The sequence below is a fragment of the Caretta caretta genome, chromosome 16, assembly GCF_965140235.1.
Source record: "Caretta caretta isolate rCarCar2 chromosome 16, rCarCar1.hap1, whole genome shotgun sequence".
NCBI lineage: Eukaryota > Metazoa > Chordata > Testudines > Cheloniidae > Caretta > Caretta caretta.
This window is the reverse complement of record NC_134221.1, coordinates 8,257,082-8,283,307: the sequence shown is the minus strand read 5'-3', so window position 1 is coordinate 8,283,307 and position 26,226 is coordinate 8,257,082. Positions and strand designations below refer to the sequence as shown.

The 26,226-nt window shown below is 51.6% G+C and overlaps 2 protein-coding genes across 9 annotated transcripts in view; both read left to right on the top strand.

Moving 5' to 3' along the window:
* The window catches only part of WHRN (whirlin), a 109,743-nt gene extending 106,729 nt beyond the window's left edge, over positions 1-3,014 (top strand). For all 5 annotated transcript variants that reach the window (XM_075120557.1, XM_048822777.2, XM_048822778.2 and 2 more), the window contains one exon: positions 1,855-3,014. In XM_075120557.1, the coding sequence (XP_074976658.1) occupies positions 1,855-1,970 (116 nt within the window). In that variant the 3' untranslated portion in view covers positions 1,971-3,014. The remainder of the gene's footprint in view (positions 1-1,854) is intronic.
* Positions 3,015-9,131: 6,117 nt separating this feature from the next.
* Positions 9,132-26,226, top strand: part of AKNA (AT-hook transcription factor) — a 73,508-nt gene continuing 56,413 nt past the window's right edge. For 2 of the 4 annotated variants that reach the window (XM_075120653.1, XM_048822772.2), the window contains exon 1: positions 9,132-9,230. The gene's annotated coding sequence lies outside the window, so the exon portion shown is untranslated. Of the gene's footprint in view, positions 9,231-9,824; positions 9,917-25,731; positions 25,929-26,226 lie in introns of those variants that run through there. The other 2 variants (XM_075120652.1, XM_075120651.1) reach the window with 2 other exon arrangements.

Below are 26,226 nucleotides of genomic sequence, written 5' to 3'. Positions count from 1 at the left end.
GGACCTGGCTGCGCACTAACTGTTCCCTGGTGCACTTTGACCTACTCCAGTTTCCAAGTGAGATAGATCAAAGCGCACTAAGGAACTGTTAGTGTGCAGTAGCAGGTCCACGTGGACACTTAGTGTACAGCAAGTTAGTGTGGGCTAGACTCACACCTCAGCCTGTCTTGGACTAAGTGTCCATGAGCAGTGGTTCTCAACTAGGGGTACGCGTCAGAGGTCTTCCAGGAGGTACATCAACTCCTCTAGATATTTGCCTAGTTTTTCAACAGGCTACATGAAAAGCACTAGCAAAGTGAGTACAAACTAAAATTTCATACCGATGATGAGTTGTTTGTACTGCTCTATATACTATACACTGAAATGTAAGTACAATACTTATATTCCAGTTGATTTATTTTATAATTATATGGTAAAAATGAGAAAGTCCGCAATTTGTCAGTAATGGTGTGTTATGACACTTTTGTATGTTTATGTCTGATTTTGTAAGCAAGTAGTTTTTAAGTGAGATGAAACTTCTGGGGAGGCAAGACAAATCAGACACCTGAAAGGGGTACAGTAGTCTGGGAAGGTTGAGAACCACAGGGAAGGGGTTGGAATGGGGGCAGGGAAGAGGTGGGGCATGGGTGGGGCCTTACAGAAGGGGTGGAGTGGGGGTGGGGGCAGGGCCGGGCAGCAGGTGCGGGGGGGAGTGGTGGTCAGTGGTGCGGCCCTCGGGCCAATGTATTAGTCCTCATGTGGCCCTCGTGGTCATTTGAGTTTGAGACCCCCCTGGACTAGATGATCTCCTGAGGTCTCCTCCAACCCTGATCTTCTATGAGTCTCTCATTGTAACTCTTCAGCCCTGCCCCCTTGGGCTCAAAAAGTGAAGCAGCAGAGTTGCAAACCGCCTCAAACAATCAGCTCAGCTGCTGGGGTGGCCATAATACTCATTTGAGTGCCGGCTCTCCAGCAATGCCAGCAAAGCTATGCTCTTCGTGGCTGGGTCTTGGGTACCCGCTGTTCACGCATCTCCAGTAAAGATGGTTCACTGAGGGAGCAGCGCTCACACTAGACGAGCAACCAGGCACCGCAATGTGCAAAAGGCAAAGCAAACGGTTCAGGTGACCGCCACGGGCTGAGAACTCCCTGTCCAGACTAATCAGGGAGTCCGGCTGAATAACAGTATTGCACGCAACAAATACGAACGCAAATGCAGCGACCGGGGAGCTGGCAAACCAAAGACCGTGCAATGCTAACGCCCCAGCTCTAGTATTATCATTCATTTGTATTACAGCAACGCCAAAAGAGGCCACCTGAGATCAGAGCCCCACGGCACCAGGCGTTGTACAAACACACAGCGAGAGACAGGTCCTGCTCAAAGAGCTTACAGAACGAATAGACACAGGGAGGGAGATGACAGAGAGGTGAAGGGATTTGCCGCCGGCCAGAGCTGGGATTTGACCCTGGGTCTCCTGTGTCCTACTCTGATGTCCCAACATCCTGGGCACTTTCTGTAAACCTAAGGCTAACCCAGCTCCACTGGCCAGAGCACAACCCAGGGAATTACATTCTGCCTCTTTAAAGGTCCCTGGTTTTTGATTGGATACAGTATTCTTCACTCGTTGTCCTAAACTGTTATGTAATGTTGCATGGAGCTGTTAAGCAGCCGTTGTGCCCCAGAGGTGGCTGCATTTCAGAGTGGGCTAAGACCTAGCTCCTCAAAGGTATTTAGGTGCCTGAATTGAAATCAGTGGGAGTTAGGCACTTAAATACCATTCAGGATCTGGGCCTAAGCGACCCCTGAAGCATCTGGGGATAAAGGCTGCTATATATGTGAGCGTTTCCCTCTCGTCTGTTCCTGCCCTGCCACAGCGAGGAGGATCTGCCCACAGCTGCGGGAAGCTGAAGGTGGGACACGTGATCTTGGAGGTGAACGGCACAACACTGCGGGGAAAGGAGCACCGGGAAGCCGCACGTGTCATCGCTGAGGCCTTTAAAACAAAAGAGAAGGACCACATCGATTTCCTAGTCACTGAGTTCAACGTCACACTTTAGGGGGCTTGGCCGCCCCCGAGCCAAACGGACAGAAGAGGGAGGGAGCTGGATTGGACGGGGCTTCAGGCGGATCGGCACACAGGTTAACACGTGCACCCACGTGCCCCAGCACAGAAGCCACCCTCCACGGCAGAGCTGGTGCTGTCCCCTGTCCTGCATATGCCCGTTCACACACACACACATTTCAGGCACAGAACATGGGCGGCCAGCCCCAGGCAGGCGCTTCGCGGTGCCTTGCTTCTGGGGCTGACAGCAGCGGTGCCGGTGACAGGCCCCAGCGCTGAGAAGGACTGCGGGAGAGCGTGGGTAGGGTGGGGGCAAAGGTAGGGAAGGGAGAGGAAGCAATGGAGGGTGTGGGAGAGAGGAGAACACTGCCTCCAGCTGATCCCCGCATCTCCTGCCTGGGCATTTACTCTGGGCACTGCCCTGCCTCTGTCTCTCTTCAGTGGTTCAGATTCATTTCCCAGTTTAAGCCATATTCCAGATGGTCTTTCCCTGCACCTCCTCCTCGATGAGGGGAGCCAGCCGCATCCTTGAGAGCTCACCCCCACCCTGCCCTTTCCCCCACTGGCGTCTCTCTCCCCTCCGTTATTCCCCCTTCCTCCGCACAGAGAATCCCTCCAGGCCTGGAACATCGGGTGGGGTCAAGGAGTGCGGCCATAGGTGCAGGGTGCCCTGCCGTGCAGTAATGTTAATGTCACACATGCTGTGCAGGGAACTCCAGGGCTGCTCATAGCATCAGTGAAGTGGGGGGTGGGGAACGGAGGAGGGATTTCTTTGGTGATCACTGGTTTAATGTGTTCTCTCGGGAGCTGGGTGGCAGGCACGTGACACTGGCCCCCATCAAGGCTCCACGCCCCGTGTCCCAGCGTGTACAGTAATGGATGCCTTGTACATCGCCAGCCGTGTCAGTGTATTTATATATACAGAGCTTGTGCTTTTAATTTTTCAATAAATCAAACGGGTTCGAAAAAAAAGTCGGCTGGCTAGTGGGGGTCTCTCCCGATCCCGGCCGGCTGCAGAGGTGTGGCGATCAGCTCTGGGCAGGGGTGGTTGCTCTCTGTGTTTCAACAGTTGGTACCCAGGGGTCCCCAGCCTACGAGTTGTTGTTATTGTTTGCATTGCAACCGAGATCAGGGCCCCGTTGTGCTGGGTGCTACAAAGACACAGAGCGAGAGAGTCCCTGCCCCGACGAGCTTGCATTTAAATAGCCAAGACACACAAAGTGCGGGGAGGAGAACAGAGAAACCCATGTGCACACCCCACGCCAGGCGTTCATTCTGCAGCACATGCAGCATGCACTGTGTGTGTGGGGTAGGGCGTGTGTGTGTGTGTGTGTGTGCAGAGCACGTTTGTGCTGCGTGCAGTGTGTGTGCAGAGGAGGTGTGTACCACAGGCAGTGTGTGTGTGTGAGTGCAGAGTACAGAAGTGGCCATGTACAGGGGGCATGCGTGCTGCACACATATTCCCTCTCCTGCTGTTCTGTGTTGTGTTGTGCAAGCCAGTGTAACCCTTCTGCCCGTCAGAGTTGGCAGCAACAAGGGCCGGGTTCAATATCTAGGGGATCCATTCCAATAACACCCCTGAAGTTCTTTTCCACAACTTGCCACACCTCACCACCAGATGTCAGGGTGGAGCTCACCCTGACACTGCTTACACCAGCAAGATCCTTGCAGGCTCTGCCCTACTCCTGAGCAAGCCAGGGACTTTCCCATTCTTGTGCTTCTCCTAGCACCCTATCAGGCAGGCCCCTTTGGCGATGGGTCAGTCCCCTCCCCACCAGTGAGAACATTGCTGCGCTCTCCCCCTAAGCCAACAGCCAGGAAGAAACCTACATCCCTCGGGCCTGAGTCACTGCCAGCAGGTGAGAACTGCGTGATTGCGGGGGGCAGTGCTGCAAAAACTCCTCTTCTCCCTGGGATACATTACTAAGACCGGTTGGCGGCCTGGCCCCTGGGGATGTCCACGGCGGAGGGGAGGCGGACTGCAGGAAATGGGCCGCCCCGCGCACAGTTCCAGGGCTGTCTGACTCTGCCCACGGTGTGGCTCTCAGACTGCACTGGCCGCCCTGACGAGGCCGGTTGCTGACACTGTAGCTCCAGTCTGCTCGCTGGACCCCATAACCAGGCCCAGCTGCAGACACTGCCGTCACATGCTCCCCACCCCACGCCCCAGTCCTGATCAGGGGGCCTGTGCCCCTAGAGGTGGGTTGAAATTTCAGTGTGATCTTTGCTGCTGCTGCTCTTTGTGGAGAGAACTATGAATCTATGAAACCTGAGTCTTCAGTGAAACCGGGACGTCCCTACGTGGGGCACATCACAGGGACATACACCCCCCCCTTCCTCTAGCCCCCTCTGCAATCATGCGCTCCACTTCTGGCCAGGCCTATGTGGGGTGGGGAGAGGGAAAGTCACACCCAATCTTGGACCATGCAGATGGCAGGGGGGGATTGAAGGGCTCTGTAAGGAGTCCCAGATCTGGTTGAATGGGCCGCTCCTGATTCTGGTTCTTACAAGCCATCACGAGGAGAAGATTAAGTCCTGTCTCATGGTGCCCTCTGGTGTCTCCCAGAAAGATAACCAGAGAAAGGGAGCAGCACCAGGCAGACCATGCCCCAGCAGCGTGCTGAGAACCTCAGGTGGCAGGGCAGAGGAGAAGAACCGCAGGAGGGAACGCCGAGGAGCTGCGACGGGAGCTGCTGGAGCGATTCTGCCTTCAAAGAACACATGAAAGCGTTCAGCCGGCTGTAAAGACGGCATCGGACAGTGCCTTCCCCAGCCCAGGAATCAGAGCCAAGGCACATCACGTGTAGAAGCGTTGGGTCACCTGGCAGCTGTTGGGGTCTCTGTGTCAAAATGAGTTTACTGGTTCTCAGACCAGACATGCGTAACTCCAACACCATCCCCAGCTGCCCCCCGTCCTCGCTAATTTGCACCCTGATGGCACTCTCAGCAAAGAGGCCAAGGGTGAAAAGTGCCACAGAGACTAAGCCTCTCCCTCTCGGTCCGTGGTTGGGCACATGGGGCAGGGACACCTAGGGGATGCGTCTGCTGCCACTGCCCATCCTGTACCCATTGCACAGAAAGCCGGAGGGCTCCAGTCTCCTGTGCAGTCAATACAGCAAGGAGCCAAGTTTACGTTTAAAAACAAGGACTCGGCTCAGAGATAGACAAATAGACCCAGTGCCGCGTGGCCCAGAGACAAGAGTCCAGAGCTAGGACACCGGCCTGGGCTGCCCAGTTTGACAGCCCCTGGCAGATCCACTGACCAAGCAGCCCAGTACAGCCTTTCCTGTCAATGTACCACCACCCTGACCTCAAGGGTCCCTCAGGGGTGGGACAGTGGGTGTCCAAACTGCCCGTGCGAAGGTCCCCAGCACTGGCTCCAGGTATTGACTCCAAGAACCTGGAGACAACTGAGGATGCAGCACCTGCCCAAACAGCAGCCTTAGGAATCTCGAAACGGGAGGGTTGCAGCCCATGCGGGGCCCCCAGGGATTTGGTTAATATTCAGCTTTGGATACATGAAATCTCGTGGCAGGGCTTAGAACTTTCCTTGCCCCTTTGGGCATCTGAACCCGATTCCCCGCCCCCCAACAGCCCAGCCCAGCCCCACCCAGCCAGCCACATGATGCAGAGAGGCTAATGGCCCTTGCTGACGATTCAGAGAGTTTCTCTTTCTCTGACTCGCTTTTTGTTAGCATGCATCACTCACAACAGCCAGGTAGGAATGATCGGCACCTTTCCAAGGTGCGAGCCACAGCACCCTGTCTCTGCCACTCTGACCTGACTGGTCTGCTAAATATTTTCTTCTTCTCCACCTCCCTGCTGAACTCAGGGGCTGGGAGCCATGTGTCCTTTTCTAATCAATCGCTTAGGATCAATGCACCACAGTGGCCACCTTTCATGCGCTAAGTAAGCACCGCGGCTTTCACAATAAGCCAAAAATCAAGCTAATCCCATTTCAAAAGGAGGGCAAAACAAGCCAATCCCTAAGAACCCCAAGACTCTATGTGACTAGATTCCCCCGGCCTGCAGTCTGGGACTGCAGTGGGCTTGCTGTGCACCCCTGACTCTCTCCCCTCCCTTACCCCCATTACCCCCCCTTGCCAGCTTGCCAGCAGCTGATAACAAAAAGAAGCAACAAGCTACAAGCTCAACAAGCTACAAGCCAAAAAACTAGCCAACAAGCAACTCACAAGCCAATTAAGCCAAAAACAAGCCCAATTTCTGCGTTTTTGGCATGTCTGCCATGCACCCTCTGCTGGCTGGAAGGTGCGAGCGCTGCTCATGGGAAGGGGGAGTAAGATCACCTGGTAAGCACCGTAGGTGCGTTTGTTTTGGAAACCAAAAGTAGTCACCGGTTCTGCTCCTAACCATAATGCTGGCTGGCTGGGCTAGCATTGAGGTTGGTGTGTATCCACAGCCCCAGGGCGCTTTGAGCTGAGGCCCTGACACTGAGGTACATGCAAAGCATTGCCTCCCACGACTGTGATTCATTCACCCCTTCCTATATCAAGGGCTCTTCAACTTTTCCACCGAGCGGGCCATATCTTCCTAGAGAGATTGTCTCCCCGCCCATTCACCATTGTGCAGACGAGCTCCTCTCCTATTCATGAGCCCACAGCAGCCCTCTGGCAGCGAGTGCGGAGGTGGAAAAGCAATACTGGGAAAGTGATGCATTTTTAGATGTCGTTCATGCTTTAGTGGGCCCGGGTCGAAGCAGCTGGAAATGAAGCGAGCCAGCCCCATGGACTGCCAGCAAGTGCTCCGCGGAGAAGAGATTGGGAAACGTTGTGCTAAATGACAGGTTTCAGAGTAGCAGCCATGTTAGTCTGTATTCGCAAAAAGAAAAGGAGGACTTGTGGCACTTTAGAGACGAACAAATTTATTTGAGCATAAGCTTTCGTGAGCATCCTATGAAGTGAGCTGTAGCTCACAAAAGCTTATGCTCAAATAAATTTGTTCGTCTCTAAGGTGCCACAAGTCCTCCTTTTCATTGTGCTAAATGTAACTCAGACAAAACACTGGGGAGGAAACCAAACTGCGCGAGCGACTCACCTTGTACAGTGAACAGTTTCTGTGGTAATGAACTTTGTGTGTGTGTGTCCGTCCGTCCCCTCTACTGGCTGAAATCAGAACAACTCAGCTGTGTGCCATAGGCCCTGTCCTGATAAAAGCAAGTGGGGATTCTCCTCCAGCTCAGGTGGTGGCGGGAGGAAGGGGGATAGATGGAGAGGAAGCAGAGAAGAAGGGGGGCAGTAGGGAGGAGGGGGTGAGACAGTGGTGCTCCTTTGGGACAATGCCTAGCCAAATCCCAGGACGAAGCATGGGAGAGCTGGGGACAGAGCATTCTGTACCCTGGGGATCCGCCTACGGACAAACTTCCCGAGAGGATCTGGCCGATCCAGAGCATGACCATCTTTAGGAAATGCTGCAAAACCTTCCTCTTGGACAGAGCCTTTCCACCCTAAGTGACACACAATACGAACATCCCCTTCTATGCGTAACCACCCCCCCCAATAACCCGCCCCAAAAACCTGTCTCCCAAGGAGAGCTTTGACTCAGGGAGGGGAGTCGAGCCAGAGACCCTGTCATAAATATAAAGGGAAGGGTAAACCCCTTTAAAATCCCTCCTGGCCAGAGGAAAAATCCTCTCACCTGTAAAGGGTTAAGAAGCTAAAGGTAACCTCGCTAGCACCTGACCAAAATAACCAATGAGGAGACAAGATACTTTCAAAAGCTGGGAGGAGGGGGAAAAATAAAGGGTCTGTGTCTGTTTGTATGATGCTTTTGCCGGGGACAGAACAGGAATGGAGTCTTAGAACTTAGTAAGTAATCTAGCTAGGTATGTGTTAGGTGATGATTTCTTTAAATGGCTGAGAAAACAGCTGTGCTGAATAGAATAACTATTCCTGTCTGTGTGTCTTTTTTGTAACTTAAGGTTTTGCCAAGAGGGATTCTCTATGTTTTGAATCTAATTACCCTGTAAGGTATTTACCATCCTGATTTTACAGAGATGATTCTTTTTACTTCTGTTAAAAGTGTTCTTGTAAGGAAACTGAATGCTTTTTTCATTGTTCTAAGATCCAAGGGTTTGGGTTTGTGGTCACCTATGCAAATTGGTGGGGATTTTTACCAAACCTTCCCCAGGAAGTGGGGTGCAAGGATTGGGAGGATTTTGGGGGGAAAGATGTTTCCAAACTACCTTCTTTCAGGAACCCAGATAAAGTTTGGTGCTGGCAGTGGAAGTCCAAGAGTAAAATAGTTTGTACCTTGGGGAAGTTTTAACCTAAGCTGGTAAAAGTAAGCTTAGGAGGTTTCCATGCACGTCCTTACATCTGTACCCTAGAGTTCAGAGTGGGGAAGAAACCTTGACAGACCCCCCTGCAGTCCATGAAAGACTCTGCCGCTGCTGTTGATTTAACATGGAAAAGGCTCAGACGCTGCAGTGATGGGGGGCCCTATAAACCCCTAAAATAGATGAGCTGGCTAGGCTAGGGAGGGGGGCAGTTGAAGCAGAGCGAAACAGGAGGGGGGTTTTCAAACCCGCCAAGAAGCAGGGGGAATTGCTGCCTGCACGCCCCCCCCTCGCTGCAGGAGGGAAGTTCGGGTCTAGGGTGGGTCGGGGCTCTAGGGTGGCTGCAGGTAGGTCCAGCTGAATGGGGGGGGGGGGGGAGGGAGGGCTGAATCTCGGCCACGCCCCTTCTCTCTTGCTGCCCAATCCCAGGGCGCTGTAGAGGCTTGAGGTCCCTCATTAAGATAATACCACCCCAGCAGCTCGGACGGGAGGTATGGGTTGTATTATGCTAAATAGCCTGGAACCCCGCCCTTGCCAATCTCTGATTGGAGACATGCCATGTATTATGCAAATATGGAAGAGAACCCCGCCCCTCCGCCCTCTGATTGGACACCTGTGATGGGCCATGCAAATACAGGGCAAAACCCCGCCCTTTCGCTCCTCGTGCGGGACGTCGGCTGCAGGACGCGAATGGGAGCTGAGGTTCCCACCTCCAGCCGCTCGGATGGGGAGGCCGGCCTGTGATTATGCTAATGAGGTCTGAGGCCCCGCCCCTCCCAGCTGCCGCTCTCAGGCTGGGGACTATTGTTCGCAGTCTGTGACTCCAGGAGGGGAGAGTGGGCGAAACTTTGCTTGGCCCGGAGAAAGGAGGACTCGAACCGCCGGCTGCCCAGGTGAGAGCCCAGCTGAGTGCAAGGCGAGCAGGGGGCCGGGGCTCAGCCCCCCTCTCCGGCAGTCCCAGCTGCCTGCCCCGCTGCAAATTCCATGTGCGTTTGCCGTGGGAGGATGCTCGAAAGTTCACCAGCGAATCTAGGGCTGTGATTTAATCCGAAGTGAGACTGTAAAAATGCCTCATTAACCTCCCTCCCCCCCCCCGCCCCCGAAAAATCCTTCCTCGTGCAAAGGGGGGGGACTTTTAAAGAACTGGTTTAAAGATGAACGAGCTTTGCACATCTGGCCATGTCCAGAGAACGCGTGGCAGGGTCTTGCAGCCACCTCTGGTTTCAGTGAGTTTGTTCTGGTTTCTTATTGCTGTTTCATTCCTGTTTCAAGGTGCAAAAGGCTCCTTAAACCTGAAGAAGAAAAAGGGGGGGGGGACTTTAAAAGAATCTCAGCTTCATGCAACAGATCTCTGTGTGTGTCCTGGAGCTGGAGCCTTGGTTGCTGTGGTTACCCAGAGAAGTGGCATGGCATGCTGGCTGGTTTGTGTGTGTGAAGCTCACTAGGCAACCAAGGAGACACTCCAAGCATTGCTGACTTGCTGCACAAGAACCTGGGATTCGGCTAATCCGCTTCCCTCGCCCCGAAACCGGAGTCGTGTACCCCATCCCTCGCCCCTGTGTCTCTGGGGGAGGCAGAGGTGGGAAAGCGTCTTGGTTATTATGGATATTAATCTCAGGGGACACAAAGAGGGTATGTGTCGGGGCAGGGAGAATGTTGTCTGGTGGTGAGAGCAGAGCTCTAGGAGTCAGGACTCCTGGATTTGAGTCCTGGATCTGGGCAATGATGTCTAGTAGTTAGAGCAGGGCTCTGGGAAGTAGGACTCCTGGGTTCTGTTCCCACCTCGGGGATGGGGTGTTGTAATCGGGGGTTAGACCAAAAGAGCGGAAGTCAGAACGCCTGTTTTTCGAGGGGGTATGTTCTGCTGCTTAGATCAGGGGAATTGGATTGTAGGACCCCCCGCTTAAAGGGAGCGTATTCTGGTGGTTAGAGGAGAGCGGGGTTCAGGACTCCTTTGTTAGGCATTCAACAAAAAGGCCAGCTGAGCAAACTGGCAACTAAAATCCAAGCTGCATTCTGAAGTCAAAAGATTTTTTTTCCACTCTGGGCTTTATGCATGTTTCCTTTATAAATAGGCAACTGTTTAAAGTACCGGAATGTTTGTTTATTACTGGGGGAGAAACTTGTACATATTTTTTTTTTTAAGTCTCTTTCAACTCAAAAAGTCTGCTGCACTTTTTCAAGTTTACTCTTAAAGAGCGTGGCAAGAAGATTTCATGATCATTTCATCAGTTTGCTCTCTGCTCACTGGTGGGAAATGTGGCAGTAAGTCAAGTCTGGGGCTGAACAGGGGGATTTCAAGACATTGGTATCTAACCCTGCATGTAGTTGCCTGGAGGATGTTGCAAGGGCTGGTTTGAGTTTTAGTTCCCTTTATTTTTCTTAGAAAAAAGAGAGGTTTAAAAATACTCATTTCCTTAAACATGGATCATTAACAGCACCCCAGAATTCATAAGATGGCCATACTTTATTTGAAGGGTACCTTTCAAAAATAGTTTATAAAGCGTTAATAAATGATGAATAGATGTTTGAATAAATAGTTCATCACTTGTTACAGAATCGACTGGGTCTATAGCAGTTGATTAACCATTTGTTAAAACACCAGCTCATCATTTATTAGCCCTTTATAAACTATTTTTAAAATGTACCTTTCATATCAAATGTAATCTGAGAGTTCTCGGCCAGGCTTTCTGCCCCCTCGCTTTGCCCCATGATCCCTTCTGTGTGGTCCTTCCCGTTTTCTTCTTCCCAACCCTGATGTTGGAAGGGGATCTCTTAACCAGAGGCTTTATCTTGATGGTGGTGACAGCTGTATCTAGACAGGGATTAAGGCCAGCATCCAGAGCAGCATTACTGGCAGGGAGACTTGTCAAGCTGCATTAGAGTGACGTGCAATGACCTCGCATCCTCCTGGTGTTGGAATTACCCTAAAGATCACTGCAGAGCACCCTAAGCGCATGCGTAGTGACCCCCAGCTAATCCCTGTTCACCACTGGGGCTTTGGGAAGTTCAGAAGGGGCTAAATGTTGTTGGGTTGAAATAAACCCGACATCGTTTCAGCCATGAGGGGGACATGGCACAGGATTTGCATTGCAAGCTGCCAGGTTTTTAAGTGTGCAGCTTGTGGGTGCTAAGTGTGTTACCCTTGCGAGGGTCAGAGTTGCAGGCAAAGAAGGCAGGCGATGCAAAGCGAGGGCTGCACATCTGGCCTGATGCTTGGCTTTATTTGTGCTCAGCTGCAGCTGATCTCATGTCAAGGCCTATACAGCTGCAGGCATTTTACCTCACAGGTTATTGACTCGTAGGTCACAGCCTGTTGAATTAGGGCCAGATCTTAACCTCACTGACGTCAGTGGCAGTCGTTCCACTGGGCTTTGTGTTAGACCTTTTATGTGTCCCCCCACACATACTCGAGTGAGTTGAGCTGATGAACTCAAGGGCACCACGCACATTAGCAAGATAAACGGGACCAGGCCCTTGCAGAGTCAACACCAGATAATCCCTTAGCACATTTCTAAGGGGGATAGTGGGGAAGAAATGTACTGCATCTCTCATCTTAGATGTCAAACTAAGATCCATGCATTACAGATCCTAGGGCACTTTTACAGGAGATGTAGTTAAAGGCCTGGTAATGGGTAAATCCCTGCTTGGGTAATGACTTGCACCCTGCAAGCCTAAAACTGCCTCCTGTCGTTTCATGGGGATTTCACGTCACTGTTTTTAAAAGGGGTTTGGGGTGGGAGGCTGGAAAAACACCCATGTCTATAGTTACTGGCTCCGAATGTCTGCCACACTCCACCCCAGGGGACTATATTCTTGAGGTGGTGAAGAACATTCTGTGTCATTTCTGATGCACTCGGGATGACCCGTTCGAGGGAAAGGTGTGGGCTGCTGCATGCCAGCCGGATGTGCCAGCCTCTTGATACAATAGCATGCAAAGGCCGTGGTAAGGTATGAGGTTAGAGAGTCTGTTGGAGGATAAGACCCGTGCAGCTTTTCAATGCCTGTTGGAGATGGACCCAAAAGCTTGGTGGAGTATCATTGACAGCGCTGTAGGCATTGTGAAGGGGGCAAGGAATGCAGGGGACTTTGCCCTTAGCTTCTTCGTGCTAGGCTTTGAAGATTTAGGGTCGGTGGGGGGCACCTTGCTGTGACCTCACCTGTCATGGAATGAAAGTTTTGTGTGTGTTAATATAAGGAATGCTGCTGCTGTGTCAGATGCGAGGCCATGCTCGAGAGGATAGAGCACAGGACTGGAACTCGGGGGACCTGGGCTCTGTTTTCAGTGCATCCCCCAGCCTGCTGGGTGACCTTGTGCAAGTCACTTGCCTGCTCTGTGCCTCAGTTTCCCCATCTCTAAAATGGGGATAAAGACAGTGACCTCCTTTGTGAAGCACTTTGAGATCTACTAATGAAAAGTGCTAGAGAAGAGGTATTATTAAAAAAAAAAAGTTATTCCACGATAAGATAAATGTTCCATTAATTTTAAATTATAATAGTTTATGAATTAAGAAATAACTTTTAGGGTTTGTTTGTCATTTATTTCCTTTCTTTTGTGTACATAGAACTTCAGTCTCTATGTATAGACTGAACTTTGTCTATAATGTTTTACAAGCCAAGCATAATTCCCTGCTGTACTGAGAATTTCCCCATGCCAAATTTCAGCCAGGACACATTCTTATGGCCTACTTAAAATCCCCCAAACTAGAGGTTTTGACTGGAAATGCTGACGTGCCGTTAATGATAGTGGCATAGACAAAAACTCAAACTGAATATGGAATGTGCTGAGACGGCTTGAGGCCTGGGAATATGAAGATGCCCAGATACAAGGAGCTATCATTCCATCAAGTTTCCCTTTGCAGCTTCAGTTAACACACAAGGCACACTGGCGGGTTTAAAAATCCTGCAGAAAACTTCCTTCTCTATTAGGCATAATGAGAGACTAGACGATTAAACAGAAAAATGTTTTTAAAGTGTATTTTTCACTCTTTATTCTGTTATTTTCCTTTTTGCATTTCACTCAGCTTGGACAGTGAAAATAGGTCTAAATTTCCAAAGCGGAGGAGGTGGGGGGGCTAATGGGAGGCAGGTTGTATTCCTGGCACAGCCACTAGTCTGGTGGATGACCTTAGGCAGGTCACGTCCCCTCTCTGTGACTCAGTTTCCACATCTGTAAATCGAGGATAATGAGATGCCATCCCTTTGGAAAGCACTTTGGGGGTCTATTAATGAAAAGCACTAGGTAAGAGCTAGGTATTTCATTATTATTCGTGTTTGGCCCCATGTATAATCACTTAAAGAATGGCAACATGAGCTTCAAGGATGCTGAGTGCCCTCAGATCCGACTGCAGACAATGGGAGCTGCGGGTTCTCAGTGCCTCTGGAAAACTGGGCCACTTTTGCAGGATTGCCAACCCCAGGCATTCAAAAATCACGGCAGGCCTCAAAAAAATCATATCATTGGCTGAAAAATGATTAAATGAATAAGAAAATGGGGGGTTATCTTTCCATTTGCTTTCTAGTTGCTGAACCTTTAGGGTTTCACTTGAGGCATGTTTTCAGGCTTTTCTCTACAACCAGGAAGACTAGAAACTACTTCTTTTAAATAATGAAAGCTGAGATTCTCACTTTCTCAGTTGACAGCACTGGGCTTTAAGTAAAACACCAAATATCAAGGTTATTGCAAGAGTTGGCAACACTGCTTAAGGTGACCATATATGGGGCTTTAACTTTAAACACCCTGGCCTAGATCCTCAAAGGTATTTAACCTCCTAACTTCCCTGGATTGCAAGGGTCAGTTTTGACTAGTCATTTTCACGCTTTGTATTGGGTCAGTTTCTAGTCAGTTTCACATTCCACTAGCCAGGCCCTGCAATGTTTGGCATACAAATGGTACAGAGGGTGAATGGTGTTTTACTTTTAAAGTCCAGTGAAAATGTTTGTATTAAATCTTGGAAACATTTCTGTTGGTCTAAGGTTGTGTAAAGACTTGAACTCACAAAATGTATATTTTGGACCGTATTTGACCTGGTAGTGTTCCTTTTTAGTCAGCATTGCTCAGTGAGAGAAAAGAGAAGGCTGCAGAGTCTGTGGGCCAGATTCTGCTCTCACCCCAGTGTAAATCTGGAACCATGCCATTAAAGTCCACTGGCTTAACTGAGATCAGAGTCTGGCCCTTCAACTCCGGAGGGAATCTTTTGCATGGCAAAGGGACAAGATGAGTCTGACAGGATAAAGGAGACCATGTCGGTTTTATGGCTGGGTGGCTCATTGCTGCTACCTCCAACTCTGTGCATTGCTGGGTTGCTCATTTTGATATTACCTTTGGCTAAATTACAAACCGGGGGAGTATTTCTAAGAAGGGTAATGGTAGCAGGGAGGTGGATGTGTCAAAAGTGAAAGCTCAGCTGGGCTGCCACCCCTGAGGGTTTGGAGGAAACTCGATTTCTCTTTAAGTTCCTGGGAGAAAAGGAAGCTGGGGATAACGGAGCACACCCAAAGGTCTTGATGTGGGGTGTATGTTGTATAGCATGGTGAAAATACAGGGGTTCCAGTGCTGCAATCGCTTACACTTAACTTTCCATACACGATTGGTCCTATTGAAATCAACATGTAAAATAAAGCAGGAGTGGGCTAGCGGCTCAGCACTAGAGTAATGAATGAAAACGCAGGATCGGGGAGGGGGGTGGGTGGGTGGGTGTGAGTGAGCGTGCGTCTACTGGATTGTATTAGAACCTCGACTATGTGTCATACATCTTATACTGCTACCAGTTAATGGAGATTTCCTTTAGTTTTAGTACTAACGGCCTATGTTTTGGGGTAGGAGGGTTGAAGTTCTATCCCACCTTAACTTTGGAGTTCCCAGTAGCCCCGGTGGGCAGCATAGTAAAATCCTGGGCCCACAGCCATGTTAGAATATTTCCCTCCTTCTATCGCCCCGGGGCTGTGTGCATGCCTGGAGATGCTGACAGGCTCTCGAATGGGCCCGTTAGTAATAAAAAGCACTTGGCTCTTAGAAAAAATGTGTTTTTGCTAAAGCTTATGCTGGGGTCCTGCCCATGCTGAGAGATGGCTTGGCTAATGAGGGCTCACAGCTAAATGAACAGAGGTGGGAGGACTCACCATTTCTTTCATCCTGCTTTACAGAAACGCTGCCCCAAGTCTGGCACTGGGATGAGTTGGGGCTGTAAATTATTGGGGTGGGAAAGGGGAGGACACAGCCTGTGCCCATGGGGATCTAGGGGAGAGGAAAGGGAGGGCGTGGGCTGTGCCTAGCATGGAGGGTGGGAGTGCAGGGGTGCAGCCTTTGCCTAGGGAGGGGGTGGGGTGGCTGGGAAGGGAAGGGGAGGTGCAGCCTGTGGCCATGCAGGGAGGCAGGCCATGTACGTGCCTCTGCTTCCTTGGCCATGTCCTCTAGCATCCCATTGGGGTTTTAGCTCTGCTCTTTGTTCCCTTTTTTCCCCGTGCCAAAGGCAGTTTTTCTTCTGCCTTCTGCTTGCCTGGATGTTCTTGCAGCTCATGTGGGAATATAGATGTGTCCTCATCCCTCCACTTTGCCCAACTCAGGGCAGAGTCAGGGTGCCAGCTGGAGAAGGGGTCTCGGTCCGGTTCCTAGCGGGACAGGGGCACATGCCCCTCTACTTTAGCATTCTTCTTGGTAGCCTCAGCAGCAAAGCCAAAGTCGACATCGAGATCATTGCTACTGAGCTCCCCTCTCGGCCCTGGGGCTGGTGTGGTTTGTTCGCTCAGGATCTGCCTAATTCTGAGCCTGCTCCTGCTCCCACTGCCTTTGGTGGCTGCAGGATCAAGCCCTTCCGTTCCCAAGTTCACCTTCCTCTTACGTCTCTGGGTGACACCCCAGAGACCCTCGTGCCGCTCCAATAAGTGACCTGCCCCACCCTGCTCTGGGAGCGAAGCCCCCTCTCGCTGTACGGCTGCACTACAGACACGGCAGATGGGCAAGTTAGTGCGGTGTGGCTGGAACAGGCCTCTTCCTAAACTGACTCACCTGCAGACTCCTTGGCTGCTAAGAGAAAAACCTTCCCCCTAGGTGAGCCTGAGAGACGGGCAGCAGGCAGTCATGGCTGGGCTTTTACAGGCTTCATTGGACTTTATTAGCAGGTGTCTCCTGCCTCCTCCTCCTCTATGCCCCCCAGTGAAGGTCCCCACCCCCGTTATGGTAGGAGGCAGGAGTCTGGTCCTGATGAGAGCAGGGTGTTAGCTGGACTCTTCTCTCTGACTCTCCGCACCTCGGGTTAAAGAACTGCTTGGCTCGGATCACTCCTGAGCTGTGATTGTGTTTGCCAACAGTGGCAGATGGAGACGTGTCTGGGAGAATCCCCCACCCGTCTCTCAAGGAGACATGTCTCTGGGTATTTTACTCCCTCTCCAGGGTTTGACAAGCCAGCAATGGGAGTCTGGCAACCTCCCCTCTCCATGCAGAGAATTAGGTCTTATGATCCGCTCTTATGGCACCAGGTTCAAACCATTGTTCCATCCCGTGAACCGAGCCCAGCAGCCAGATGTCCTGATGGCTCTATACGGGCCCCCCTTGCTGTGCTGCTCCCTTCCAGAGAATGGGGTCACAAGTGCAGTCAGTTTTAGCCTTAGCCCACAGGGATAGTTATGGTAACCAGGTATTTAATCTCCAAACCAATACACTTTTCCAAGGGCTTTCGTTGGGCACTGGGGCAGGGGGCATGTGGGAAGGTGGGGTGGACTGTCTGGGAGGAATGTTATTGAGTAGGGATCGGCAAACTTTGGCACACGGCCCATCAGGGAAAGCCCCTGGTGGGCCGGGCTGGTTTGTTTACCTGCTGCGTCCACAGGTTTGGCCGACTGCAGCTCCCACTGGCCGCGGTTCGCCGCTCCAGGCCAATAGGGCCTGCGGGAAGTGCCGCGGGCTGGGGGATGTGCTGGCCGCTGCTTTCCGCAGCCCCCATTGGCCTGGAGCGGCGAACAGCAGCCAGTGGGAGCTGCGATCGGCCGAACCTGTGGACGCAGCAGGTAAACAAACCATCCCGGCCCGCCAGGGGCTTTCTCTGATGGGCCGCGTGCCAAAGGTTGCCGATCCCTTTTATAGGGGAAGGGACCTGGGTTGTTGGAGGGCTGGTGGTTCGGAAAGTGGGGCATGCCCTTTTGGTTGGCCTTCTAGCCTCTTCCTCCCCTCCTGCGTCGGCGCCCCTACCTTCAGGCTGAGTGAGGCTTAGCAGCTGGCTGGCCGCTGCAATCTCGCTCTTGGAATTCTCCTTTGCTCTGAGGTGAACGGCTTTGGGGGGCAACCTGCTCGGAGGTGAGCTGGACGTTTATCCCTCCAGGGCCCTTGGGCAGAGTGGTGGCCCAGTCGAGCAGTGCTGCGGGTCAGGGCTGAGGTGCGTTGTTGGCAGAGCAGTGCGCGGGCTGGGCTGGGATTGCAGAGAGGACTGCAGGACAGGATTGCGTGCGCTGGCAAAGCAGAGTTGGGGTGGGGACGAGCCCAGGATATTGGCAGAGCAGCGCACGGACCAGGCAGGAGCAGCAGAGGGTGCTGCAGGTCATGAGTGAGCTCAGGAGCATATGTACAGGCCTAAACTATATCACCCCCTTACCATCCACAAACACTCAGGTTCCAGGTTCACTCGAGCATTTCACAACAGAAAAGGGGGCGAAAGTAGCAGGGGCACAGACAAGAAAGGAGCCAGTAAATGCAGCGATTGCCTTGGTGCTCACGTGAAAGCATGCCAAGCTTTGCCTGCCTCCAGCTGGGTGCCGCTGGGTCAAGTTCCCAGAAAGCGGCTGAAGCCATGCTCAGCAAAGGGAACGCCGGGAGTAGGGGGCTTTTGTCCACGTGTGGGGGGGGGGGGGGCAAGCAGCCTGCAACCAGCGATGGATAATACCGATGAGCAGAGCCAGGCTGATTTCTCAAAGTGGGAGCAGGGCGCTTTCCCTTCCCATTACTTCCCCTTTCAGTCAGCTGTCAGCGTCATGCTGTGTGTGATGCCCGCACAGACTGCTGAGCAACGCCCTGTTTGGCTGGCAGATCGTACTCCCTAGCCCCTCTCATCTGTGGTCGCCCTCAGGGTTGCTGGGGTTGGAAGGATTCCTGATTCTTAGGTTATACTTTTGCTACTTGTTATTTATTGTCTCAAGCAGTCATGGTTCCCTTTCCATCACTCTCTTGGCTGCAGCAAAGAAACCTAACCTGCTTCCCTTTCGCTCATAGAAAGGGAAGGGAGGCAGGCTGTCTACTCTAATCTGATCATTTCTTCTGGTCCTTTCTGTCTCTTTCATTTTCACTCACTGTCCAGGACTGGAGACCATCATTCCCCTCTTCCCCCCCTCCCCCCCTTACACACACACACACACACACACTTCAAAGTGACTTTTGACTTTAAGTTCTGGAGAAGTGGTAAGAAACTGTTCTTGAGTTTCAGCCAAAGGTCACTGTGATTGTATGTATCATCTGCTTCTAGGTTAGCAGGAAAGAGCAAATTTGCTTCTCAGGTTAGGTTTTGTAAAACAATCATCTTTTACCAAACCCAAGTCAATACACACAAGTTTGCAAGAAGAATTCATACAAAAAGAGGGTTTTTTAATTAATTTTAATCTTCTGTGTTTGCAATATTGCCAAACCTAGGTACTCAAAGAATCATGAGATTAAACAAACAAAACAAAAACATTGGACATCTTTTGTTTGCCATGTGATTTTTAAGCATATAAGGGTTTACATTTTCAAGCTTTTCTCTGCAATCATGAGGGCCAGAAATTTCATATTTGATAAAAGGAAAGCTGAGATTCTCACGAAACAACATGAACTCCAGAAACTGGGGCTTTCAGAAAACCACTGAGTATCACAAGACTCTCAATAAAATCATGACCTTTAGCAAGGCCTTTTGCAACTCAGATGTTGCAGCATTGTGCTAGGGCAGGGGAACAAGTGAAACTGACCAGTCGAGTCCTGGGCTCTCCCCCCCATAAAGTAGTGTGGGGAACTCAGTTTCAAGGACTGTGGCAGGGTATGGGTCTGATGAAGGGAGGTGGACAGCAAGAGGGTACGCTGGGGGGAGGCTGGTAGAGTATGTGTGGTGGGAGGTTGTGGATGGATGAGGGCGTGTTTGGGGGTTGTGGTACATGGGGTAAACTAGAGATCTGGTGATGGGGAAGTGTTCGGGATGAGCTTCTAGGTGAGAGGGATTTAGTGTATGGGTGAGAGGATATGGGGGGGATCTGTTATGGGATATCGTGGGTGTCTTTCTGAGGGAGGGGGATTTTGCGGGTGGTCTGTTTCAGGGATGTCCAGGGGTTGTCTATGGGACATAGTGGGGTATGCAATTGTCTGGAGAGAGCGTGTGGGGATGAATGGCAAAGGAAGGGAAGAAGCATGACAGGATTAGTGACCCGGTTCCCCACTCCAGAAGGAGAGATGGCAGCCCAGTAATCAGAAGCACTGGAACACCATACTGGCTCCCACAAACGGTGCCGGGACGCCGTTCCATACCACTGGGGCAAAAACTAACATAAATGTCAAAAAGCAAATTAGGGGCCAGATCTTCAGTGTAAATCAGACTCACGCCATTGAGGTCACTGGAGCTACGCTGGTCTCCATCAGCTGAGAATTTTCCCAAGTGATTGGGATGATGGCAGTGCCTAGAGACCTCAGCCCCATTGGGTTAGGCACTGCACAGACACAATAAGCAAATGGTCCCGCTCCTCAGAGCTTCTGTGCTCTCTCATTGCAACAACCTCAGGTGTGTGTTACCCACACTGGTAGGAAACATTAATTGTTTTAAACCCTCTTTTAACGTGTGCACAATAACGCACACGAACAATGTCAGGGCTCGTATCCTGCCCGATGCCCGGTCATTTCCTTCCGTTTCTCTATCAAAACATTGTTCCTGTCCAGAACGTTGATGGAATTGTTTCATTGTCCTGCATCCTTCGCCCTTTGTAGCAATAACTCCTAAGAGTTCTGTACTTAACACGCCTGTTTCTTTAAGCTGGTCTGATTTTATTTCAAGTGGGTTTATTTTGGCTTTGGGGTACAGTGGAACTTGATTACGGCGACTCCAAATCTGGGGCAGCTTCACTTCTAGCAGAACGGCATACCCAGAGAGATTCAGGGCCGTGCACAGGTTATATTTGTAGGTTGGGGGGGAAATTGTGCATTTGGTTTGGGCTTAGCTAGTACGTGTGGGCTATGCCTGACCTAAATGCAGTCACTTTTCCCTGTGGAGACCAGGCATTATAGATTACAAGTTCTTAGAGGCCAGGAGCATCTTTTTTCATAGAATCATAGGACTAGAAGGGACCTCGAGAGGTCTTATAGTCCAGTCCCCTGCACTCAAGGCAAAATTAAGTATTATCTAGACCATCCCTAAGTATTATGTAGACCATCGACTGGGGCTCCTTGGTGCTACCGCAGTACAGATCGTTCACAATAATAATTAGAATAAGGGGGAAGTCAAAATAATGTCACTGTGAACAGAGGATTCCTCTGAAGTGGAGTTGCCACATTGCTCTGTGATGCATTGGGACTGTTTGGGAATTGCATTCTGCTCCAATGAAGGACATGGCACGCTCTTTCTGGGATCACCCTCCCTAGTCACAACTTGCATTGGGTGGCATTTGTATTTGTTGAGAAGATTTAAAAAAAATGAATGGAAAAAACATGAAAACAAAGAGTCATAATGAGTTCCGGTGCCAGACTGAGCCTGAAGCCGCATCGTTAAGTCCCCAAGAGACCTGATCCTGAATTCCTGGCATGCCCAACACTGCTGGGAGTTCTGTGTGTGTACAGAATTCAGGGATTAGGCCCAGAATGAGCAACATCCTGCCCTTTGGCATTCAGCTTGAGCTATCAGACCCCTCGCAGTTCCCTTTGACTTGTTCACAAGTTCCTCTGTCCACTCCATCCAGCCTAATGGGGCTGATCCAAAGCCCTTTGACTCTTTCCCTTGACATCAGTGGGCTTTGGACCAGGCTCTGTATCCTTTCACTCCAACACAAACACAGTGTGGCTGGGGCTCCATCTCCAAAGCTGGCCCAATCTGGGAGGGTACTAGCACCTTGGCATGTCTTTGGTTGTGAAAGGGGAAAGGTTGAGTAGCTCCCCTATGCAGTGAAGAGCGGAGGCTAGCAGGGTGCCCACTGCCATCATGACTACATCTCTTGGGGCATCTGGCCCACAGTGGATATAAAGGATGATGATGAAGAACAAGGGTGTGTCCCCATTCAAAGATACAGCAGGAGTGATCTCCATCTGTCTTAAGTGTTTGTAGGGTTCCCATCACTGGAGTATTTGAGCACCTTACACTCCCTGAATGTATTTATCCTTACAATACCCCTCTGAGATAAGGTAGTGCTGTTTATCCCCATTTTACAGATAGGAAGCTGAGGCACAGAAAGACCAAGTGACTTGCCCAGCTCTGTGGCAGATCAAGGAATCAAACCCAAGTCTCAAGAGCCTCAGGCTAGTGCCTCGAGCACTGGACCAATCTTTCTATGGTCACATCACAACGTGGCACAGACTTGGGGGATGACCTTGAGCCCACTTTGCCCGGCCCCTGCCTAGGAAGAAGTGGCTGGAAGTATTGGGTCTGTTCCCCTCTGTTCTAGAGCAGCCTCTCTCCTAGTCCTGGCCACAGCAAATCAAAGCACATTCCAGTCCATGCAGAGGTTTCAGTTACTGCAGAGGGTTGGCAAATCTCCTCCTCCTCCTCCTCGCTAATTACCCAGTAAGAGCTTAATTACCCTCTCATGAATATGCCAGCACATAACACGCCCCCAGCATGCCAATTACAGCACTGCTGTTCCGGGGAGCGATGATTACCCCTCTCTTCTCTGCTCCCCATTGTGTGTAATTATACAGGGCTCTCAAGTACCGGGGCTGCTCAGGCCACAGAGCTGCGAGACCAGCCCTGCTTCTCTCTGCCCAAGGCGCTGAGCTGCATTTAAATGCAAATATTTGTTCCAGAAATGGGCAAGCCTCAGTGGCTCAGCTTGGATCATCGCCAGAGAGTTTGGCAGCTTCTCGGCACCTCCGAATCTCTGGGGACTGCAGAGCTGGGTGTCGGGGAGCAGGGGGTGGCTCTGAGCGTTTGGATGTTCCTGGCGATCTGAAATACAAAGAAACAGCCTCTCTTGCATCCTGTGGGCTTCGTTTTGGGCTGAAGGTTGGGCTCAGTTTTTATTTTGCCAGTGCCACTTTGCCCTTCTCTAATTCATTCCCACATTGCAGCCCCTCCCTTCCCTTCTCTTTCTGAGCTCAGTCGTCGGCGCTACGGGTTCTCAAGTTCCTTTTCCTCTTCCGGGGCTCAATCCAGCACCCTTAGATGTCAATCGAAAGACTTGGGTGGGCCCATACTGCAAGATGCTGGTGGTATTGCCATGGACGCTGAATGCTTGTTGTGCAGAAAATAGCATGCATCGTTCCTGTCTTTCCCCTGTGCCCTGGGCAGCCGCTAAATGATGTTGTCACCTTGCATCCTGCTGGGGAGGCGTCGGCACCCCGGCACTCCTGCCAGATGGTAACGGGTGATGGGGAGACAACTGCAGGAGTCAGCTCATGCCCAGATCCTGAACAATCAGAGACTTGTCTACAATTGTATCCCGTTACCTCTCCATGCCTGTGGCACGTCTCTCTCCTTAGCCTCCAGTCCAGAGCCTGGGGTCTCCTACCTGCCACTGGGGCCTGCTATCACCTTCTCCCCCAGGGAGAAGCTGGCATGCTTTGATGCCAAACTCTAGGGTCGCCTTTGCTTAGAAGCAGCAAGTGTGAAGGAGAAGAACGTCGGTCCTTAGTCATCGTTGTGTGTGATGCTGTCTGGAGGCTGCTTCCAAACCCGGGTCTAGGAGCGTGCTGTTTGAAAGCCAGCCTCTTCTCTCTCTGCGTGACTCTCCTGTTGTTTCAAATACTCTGTGTGCGCATGATGTCACCTGCGTGAGTGTATTGCTCGGTAAAGGTGCTGACCCGGCAGTCCTGGACGCTGGAATCCTCTGTCTACAGTTCTTCGAAGGCATCTCCTTGCCTTATCCATGAAGCGTCTGCAGCATTGTCAGCAGCAGGGCAAGGTTTCCCCCACGCAGTCTCACCCATGGGCCTTGGTCCTGACGTGATGCCCTTACCTCTTGCGGGTGGGAGAGGCGGTTCAGTCTTCAGTCTAATTCAATCGCCCTCTGCCTCCCTGCTCAGACTTCCCACAGCGGTCATATGGACCGCCATCCACTAGGACACCCATTGAGCTAATCCGATTGATTATGGTAGTGCCTAAAGCCCAACCAAGAATGGGGTCCCGTTGTGCTAGGCGCTGGACAAACACTGAATAGCCAGACAGGCCTCGCCCCAAAGAGCTGCGAATCTAAATAGACAAGACAGTCGCAGCGTGGAGGGAAGGGTTGTAACACACAGGTAGAGTAAACAATGGGATGGCCACAGACTGAGAGCAGCCACTCTTTTCTCCTCGACCACCAAACAACCAGAGAGCGCCTGTTGCTTTCAGCTGGTGGTGTGGCCGATCAGCGCCTGGGAGCACTAAAGCCCTTGGCACTACCAGCCTGGATTGTACTTGAACTGGCAACCTAATGGTGAAACACTCTGCATCCTGTTAACGGCCTCTGACCCAGCCACAGTATTACGCTGATGAATTTTTGTGTTGCAGGGGCACCTGGAGGTTCCCCAGCAAGATCAGAACCACATTGTGCTGGGGCTATACAAACAGTGAGAAAGGGAGTCCCTGCCCCCAGGAGTTTACAGTCTAAATAGACAGGACAGACAAAGGGTGAGAGGGGAAACTGAGGCACAGAGTGGAAAAGCGACTTGCCCAGGGTCACCCAGCAGGTCCGTGTAGAGGTGGAACTGGAACCCAGGTCTCATGAATCCCTGTCCAGTGCTGTATCCACTAGACCATGCAGTCTCCCGAAGTAGGCCTTTTACTGCTAAAAAAAGATAGTCTCGGGTGATGAGCCTCCATGCAACAGTTCTCTGCCTAGATGCCCCTGACAATAGTTTGTGCGGGGGCCAAACCGCCTTATGGAAAGGGTCCTATTGCAGGCTCCCAAGGATGTTGCCAATAGAGCAAGTTTTATGTTGGCCTTGCATAGGGAATTTGTATTCTATTTTCTTGACTTTTTTTTGAAACATATGGGTCAGAACACAGAGCTGCTTATTAAGTTTTGCACAGCTCCGACTATCCCTTCATTCTGGTGTGTGTCATATTCCTCCTCCCGTCCCCCAGGGGCAGAACGGACTGGCGGAGTGCAGTCCTTGTCAACGCAGATCAGCTGCCTGCACCCCACTGTGGAAGAGGCAGCGCGGAGTAATGTAGGAAGAGGCATGGTCTTGTGGTCAAAACACAAGAACTAGCTGTCAGGAGATCTGGGGCCAAGTCCTCTGCCGCAGGCTTTCTGTGTGACCTTGGGTTCCTCGCTTCCCCATCCACGAAATGGGGAGGAGGATACTTCCCTCCCTGGGGGTATGGTGAGGATACATCTATGTGTGCTAGTGAGATGCTGTAGTGTTGGGGGGCTGTAGAAACGGAGACCCCAACAAGATGCAGCTTCATAGACACGAGGGCAGAAGGAACCCGCGACACCAAAAGAGGAACCTCAGATACTGCAATATGGGAGGAGCGAAATCTTCAAAGCCAGCTCAAGTCAGCACGAGCATTTTACAAAGGAGGGATGTCCCTCTGTGAATATCCCCAAAGGGAGGTCATTAGCGACCAAAGGCTGTTACCGTCCGATTCATTCAATGACACGAGTTGGTAGCTCGCCATTCAGTTCCCAGCAGAGGTGACCACATCACACAAGCTAATCTCATATCTGCCAAACCCTGGTTAGGAGGGATGGTCCCTGGTTTCTTAGCATCGGTCACTTTCCCCACTCTACACCTCCGAGACATCTCCCAGCCCTGTCATACTGTAGGTGTGGCCCCAGTTTTCTCACCAGGTGCCCCTCTTTGGAGATATGTAGATAGGCGTCTTTGTGCAGTATCAGCCAAGGACTGAATGCACAGTGGGCACTGAATGCCGCCCTCACCCCTAGAGGTGGCACATTGGCCGAGCAGCATGGAAGGAGCTTGCCCTACCGCTGCCCCTGCTCTGTGGATAGCGGGCTCCAGGGGTTAGAGTCCAGCACTAAATTCACCAGAGATAGTGGATCCATTTTAAAGCTGCAGCTAAGACGGAATCCCTGGAAGGGATTATAGTATGGCTGCAGGAAGAGGTGAGGATGGTGGGATGAAGCGTCTGGACACACGGGGCTTGTGCCAGCCTGCAGGGCTCGACGGGGTTAAGAAGTTTTGTCTGCACGCACACACGTGAAAACTTGTAGGAAATCTGCCTGCACGCTTCCTGCTTCTGCCTTCGAAAGCGAGATTGGGGGCGGGGAGGGAGCGCGTGGGGAGAGGCTCCTCAGTCTGACAGCACAGGCTGGAGAGGAGCCAGGGGCGCCTGAGAGCTGGAGGGAGAGAGACAGAGAGAGACTTTAGGAAAGAGGTGATCTGAGCTCCGCAGGGCTGCACGGCTCTGAGGACCCAAAGCAGGGAGCCAGGCTGCGCTCGGGGTGTGTGGAAAGTGGCTCCTATAACGGCTAAGGGAGAAGGCAGAAAGCAGCAGGTGAGTGTATCTAACCTTCCAACCCCACTGCTTCGGCTTCCCCAGGGTTGCCGGCAACTGGGCAGCCCCTGTGCTCTCCGGATGTCGGGCACTTCGCCAGCTGGAGGGTTGGAATATCTGGGGTCTTTGCTCAGAGCCCAGTTTCCGGGCAGCAGAGCGGAGAGGGAAACAGAGGCTGGCGCAGGCTAGAGAGGCCAGAAGGCAGCAGGATGCAGTGTGGGGTGGGCACGCCAGGCCGTGTGGAGGCCGGGCGAAGGGAAGCCCAGGCACCATGGCCCCAGCATTTCGAGTGATGTTG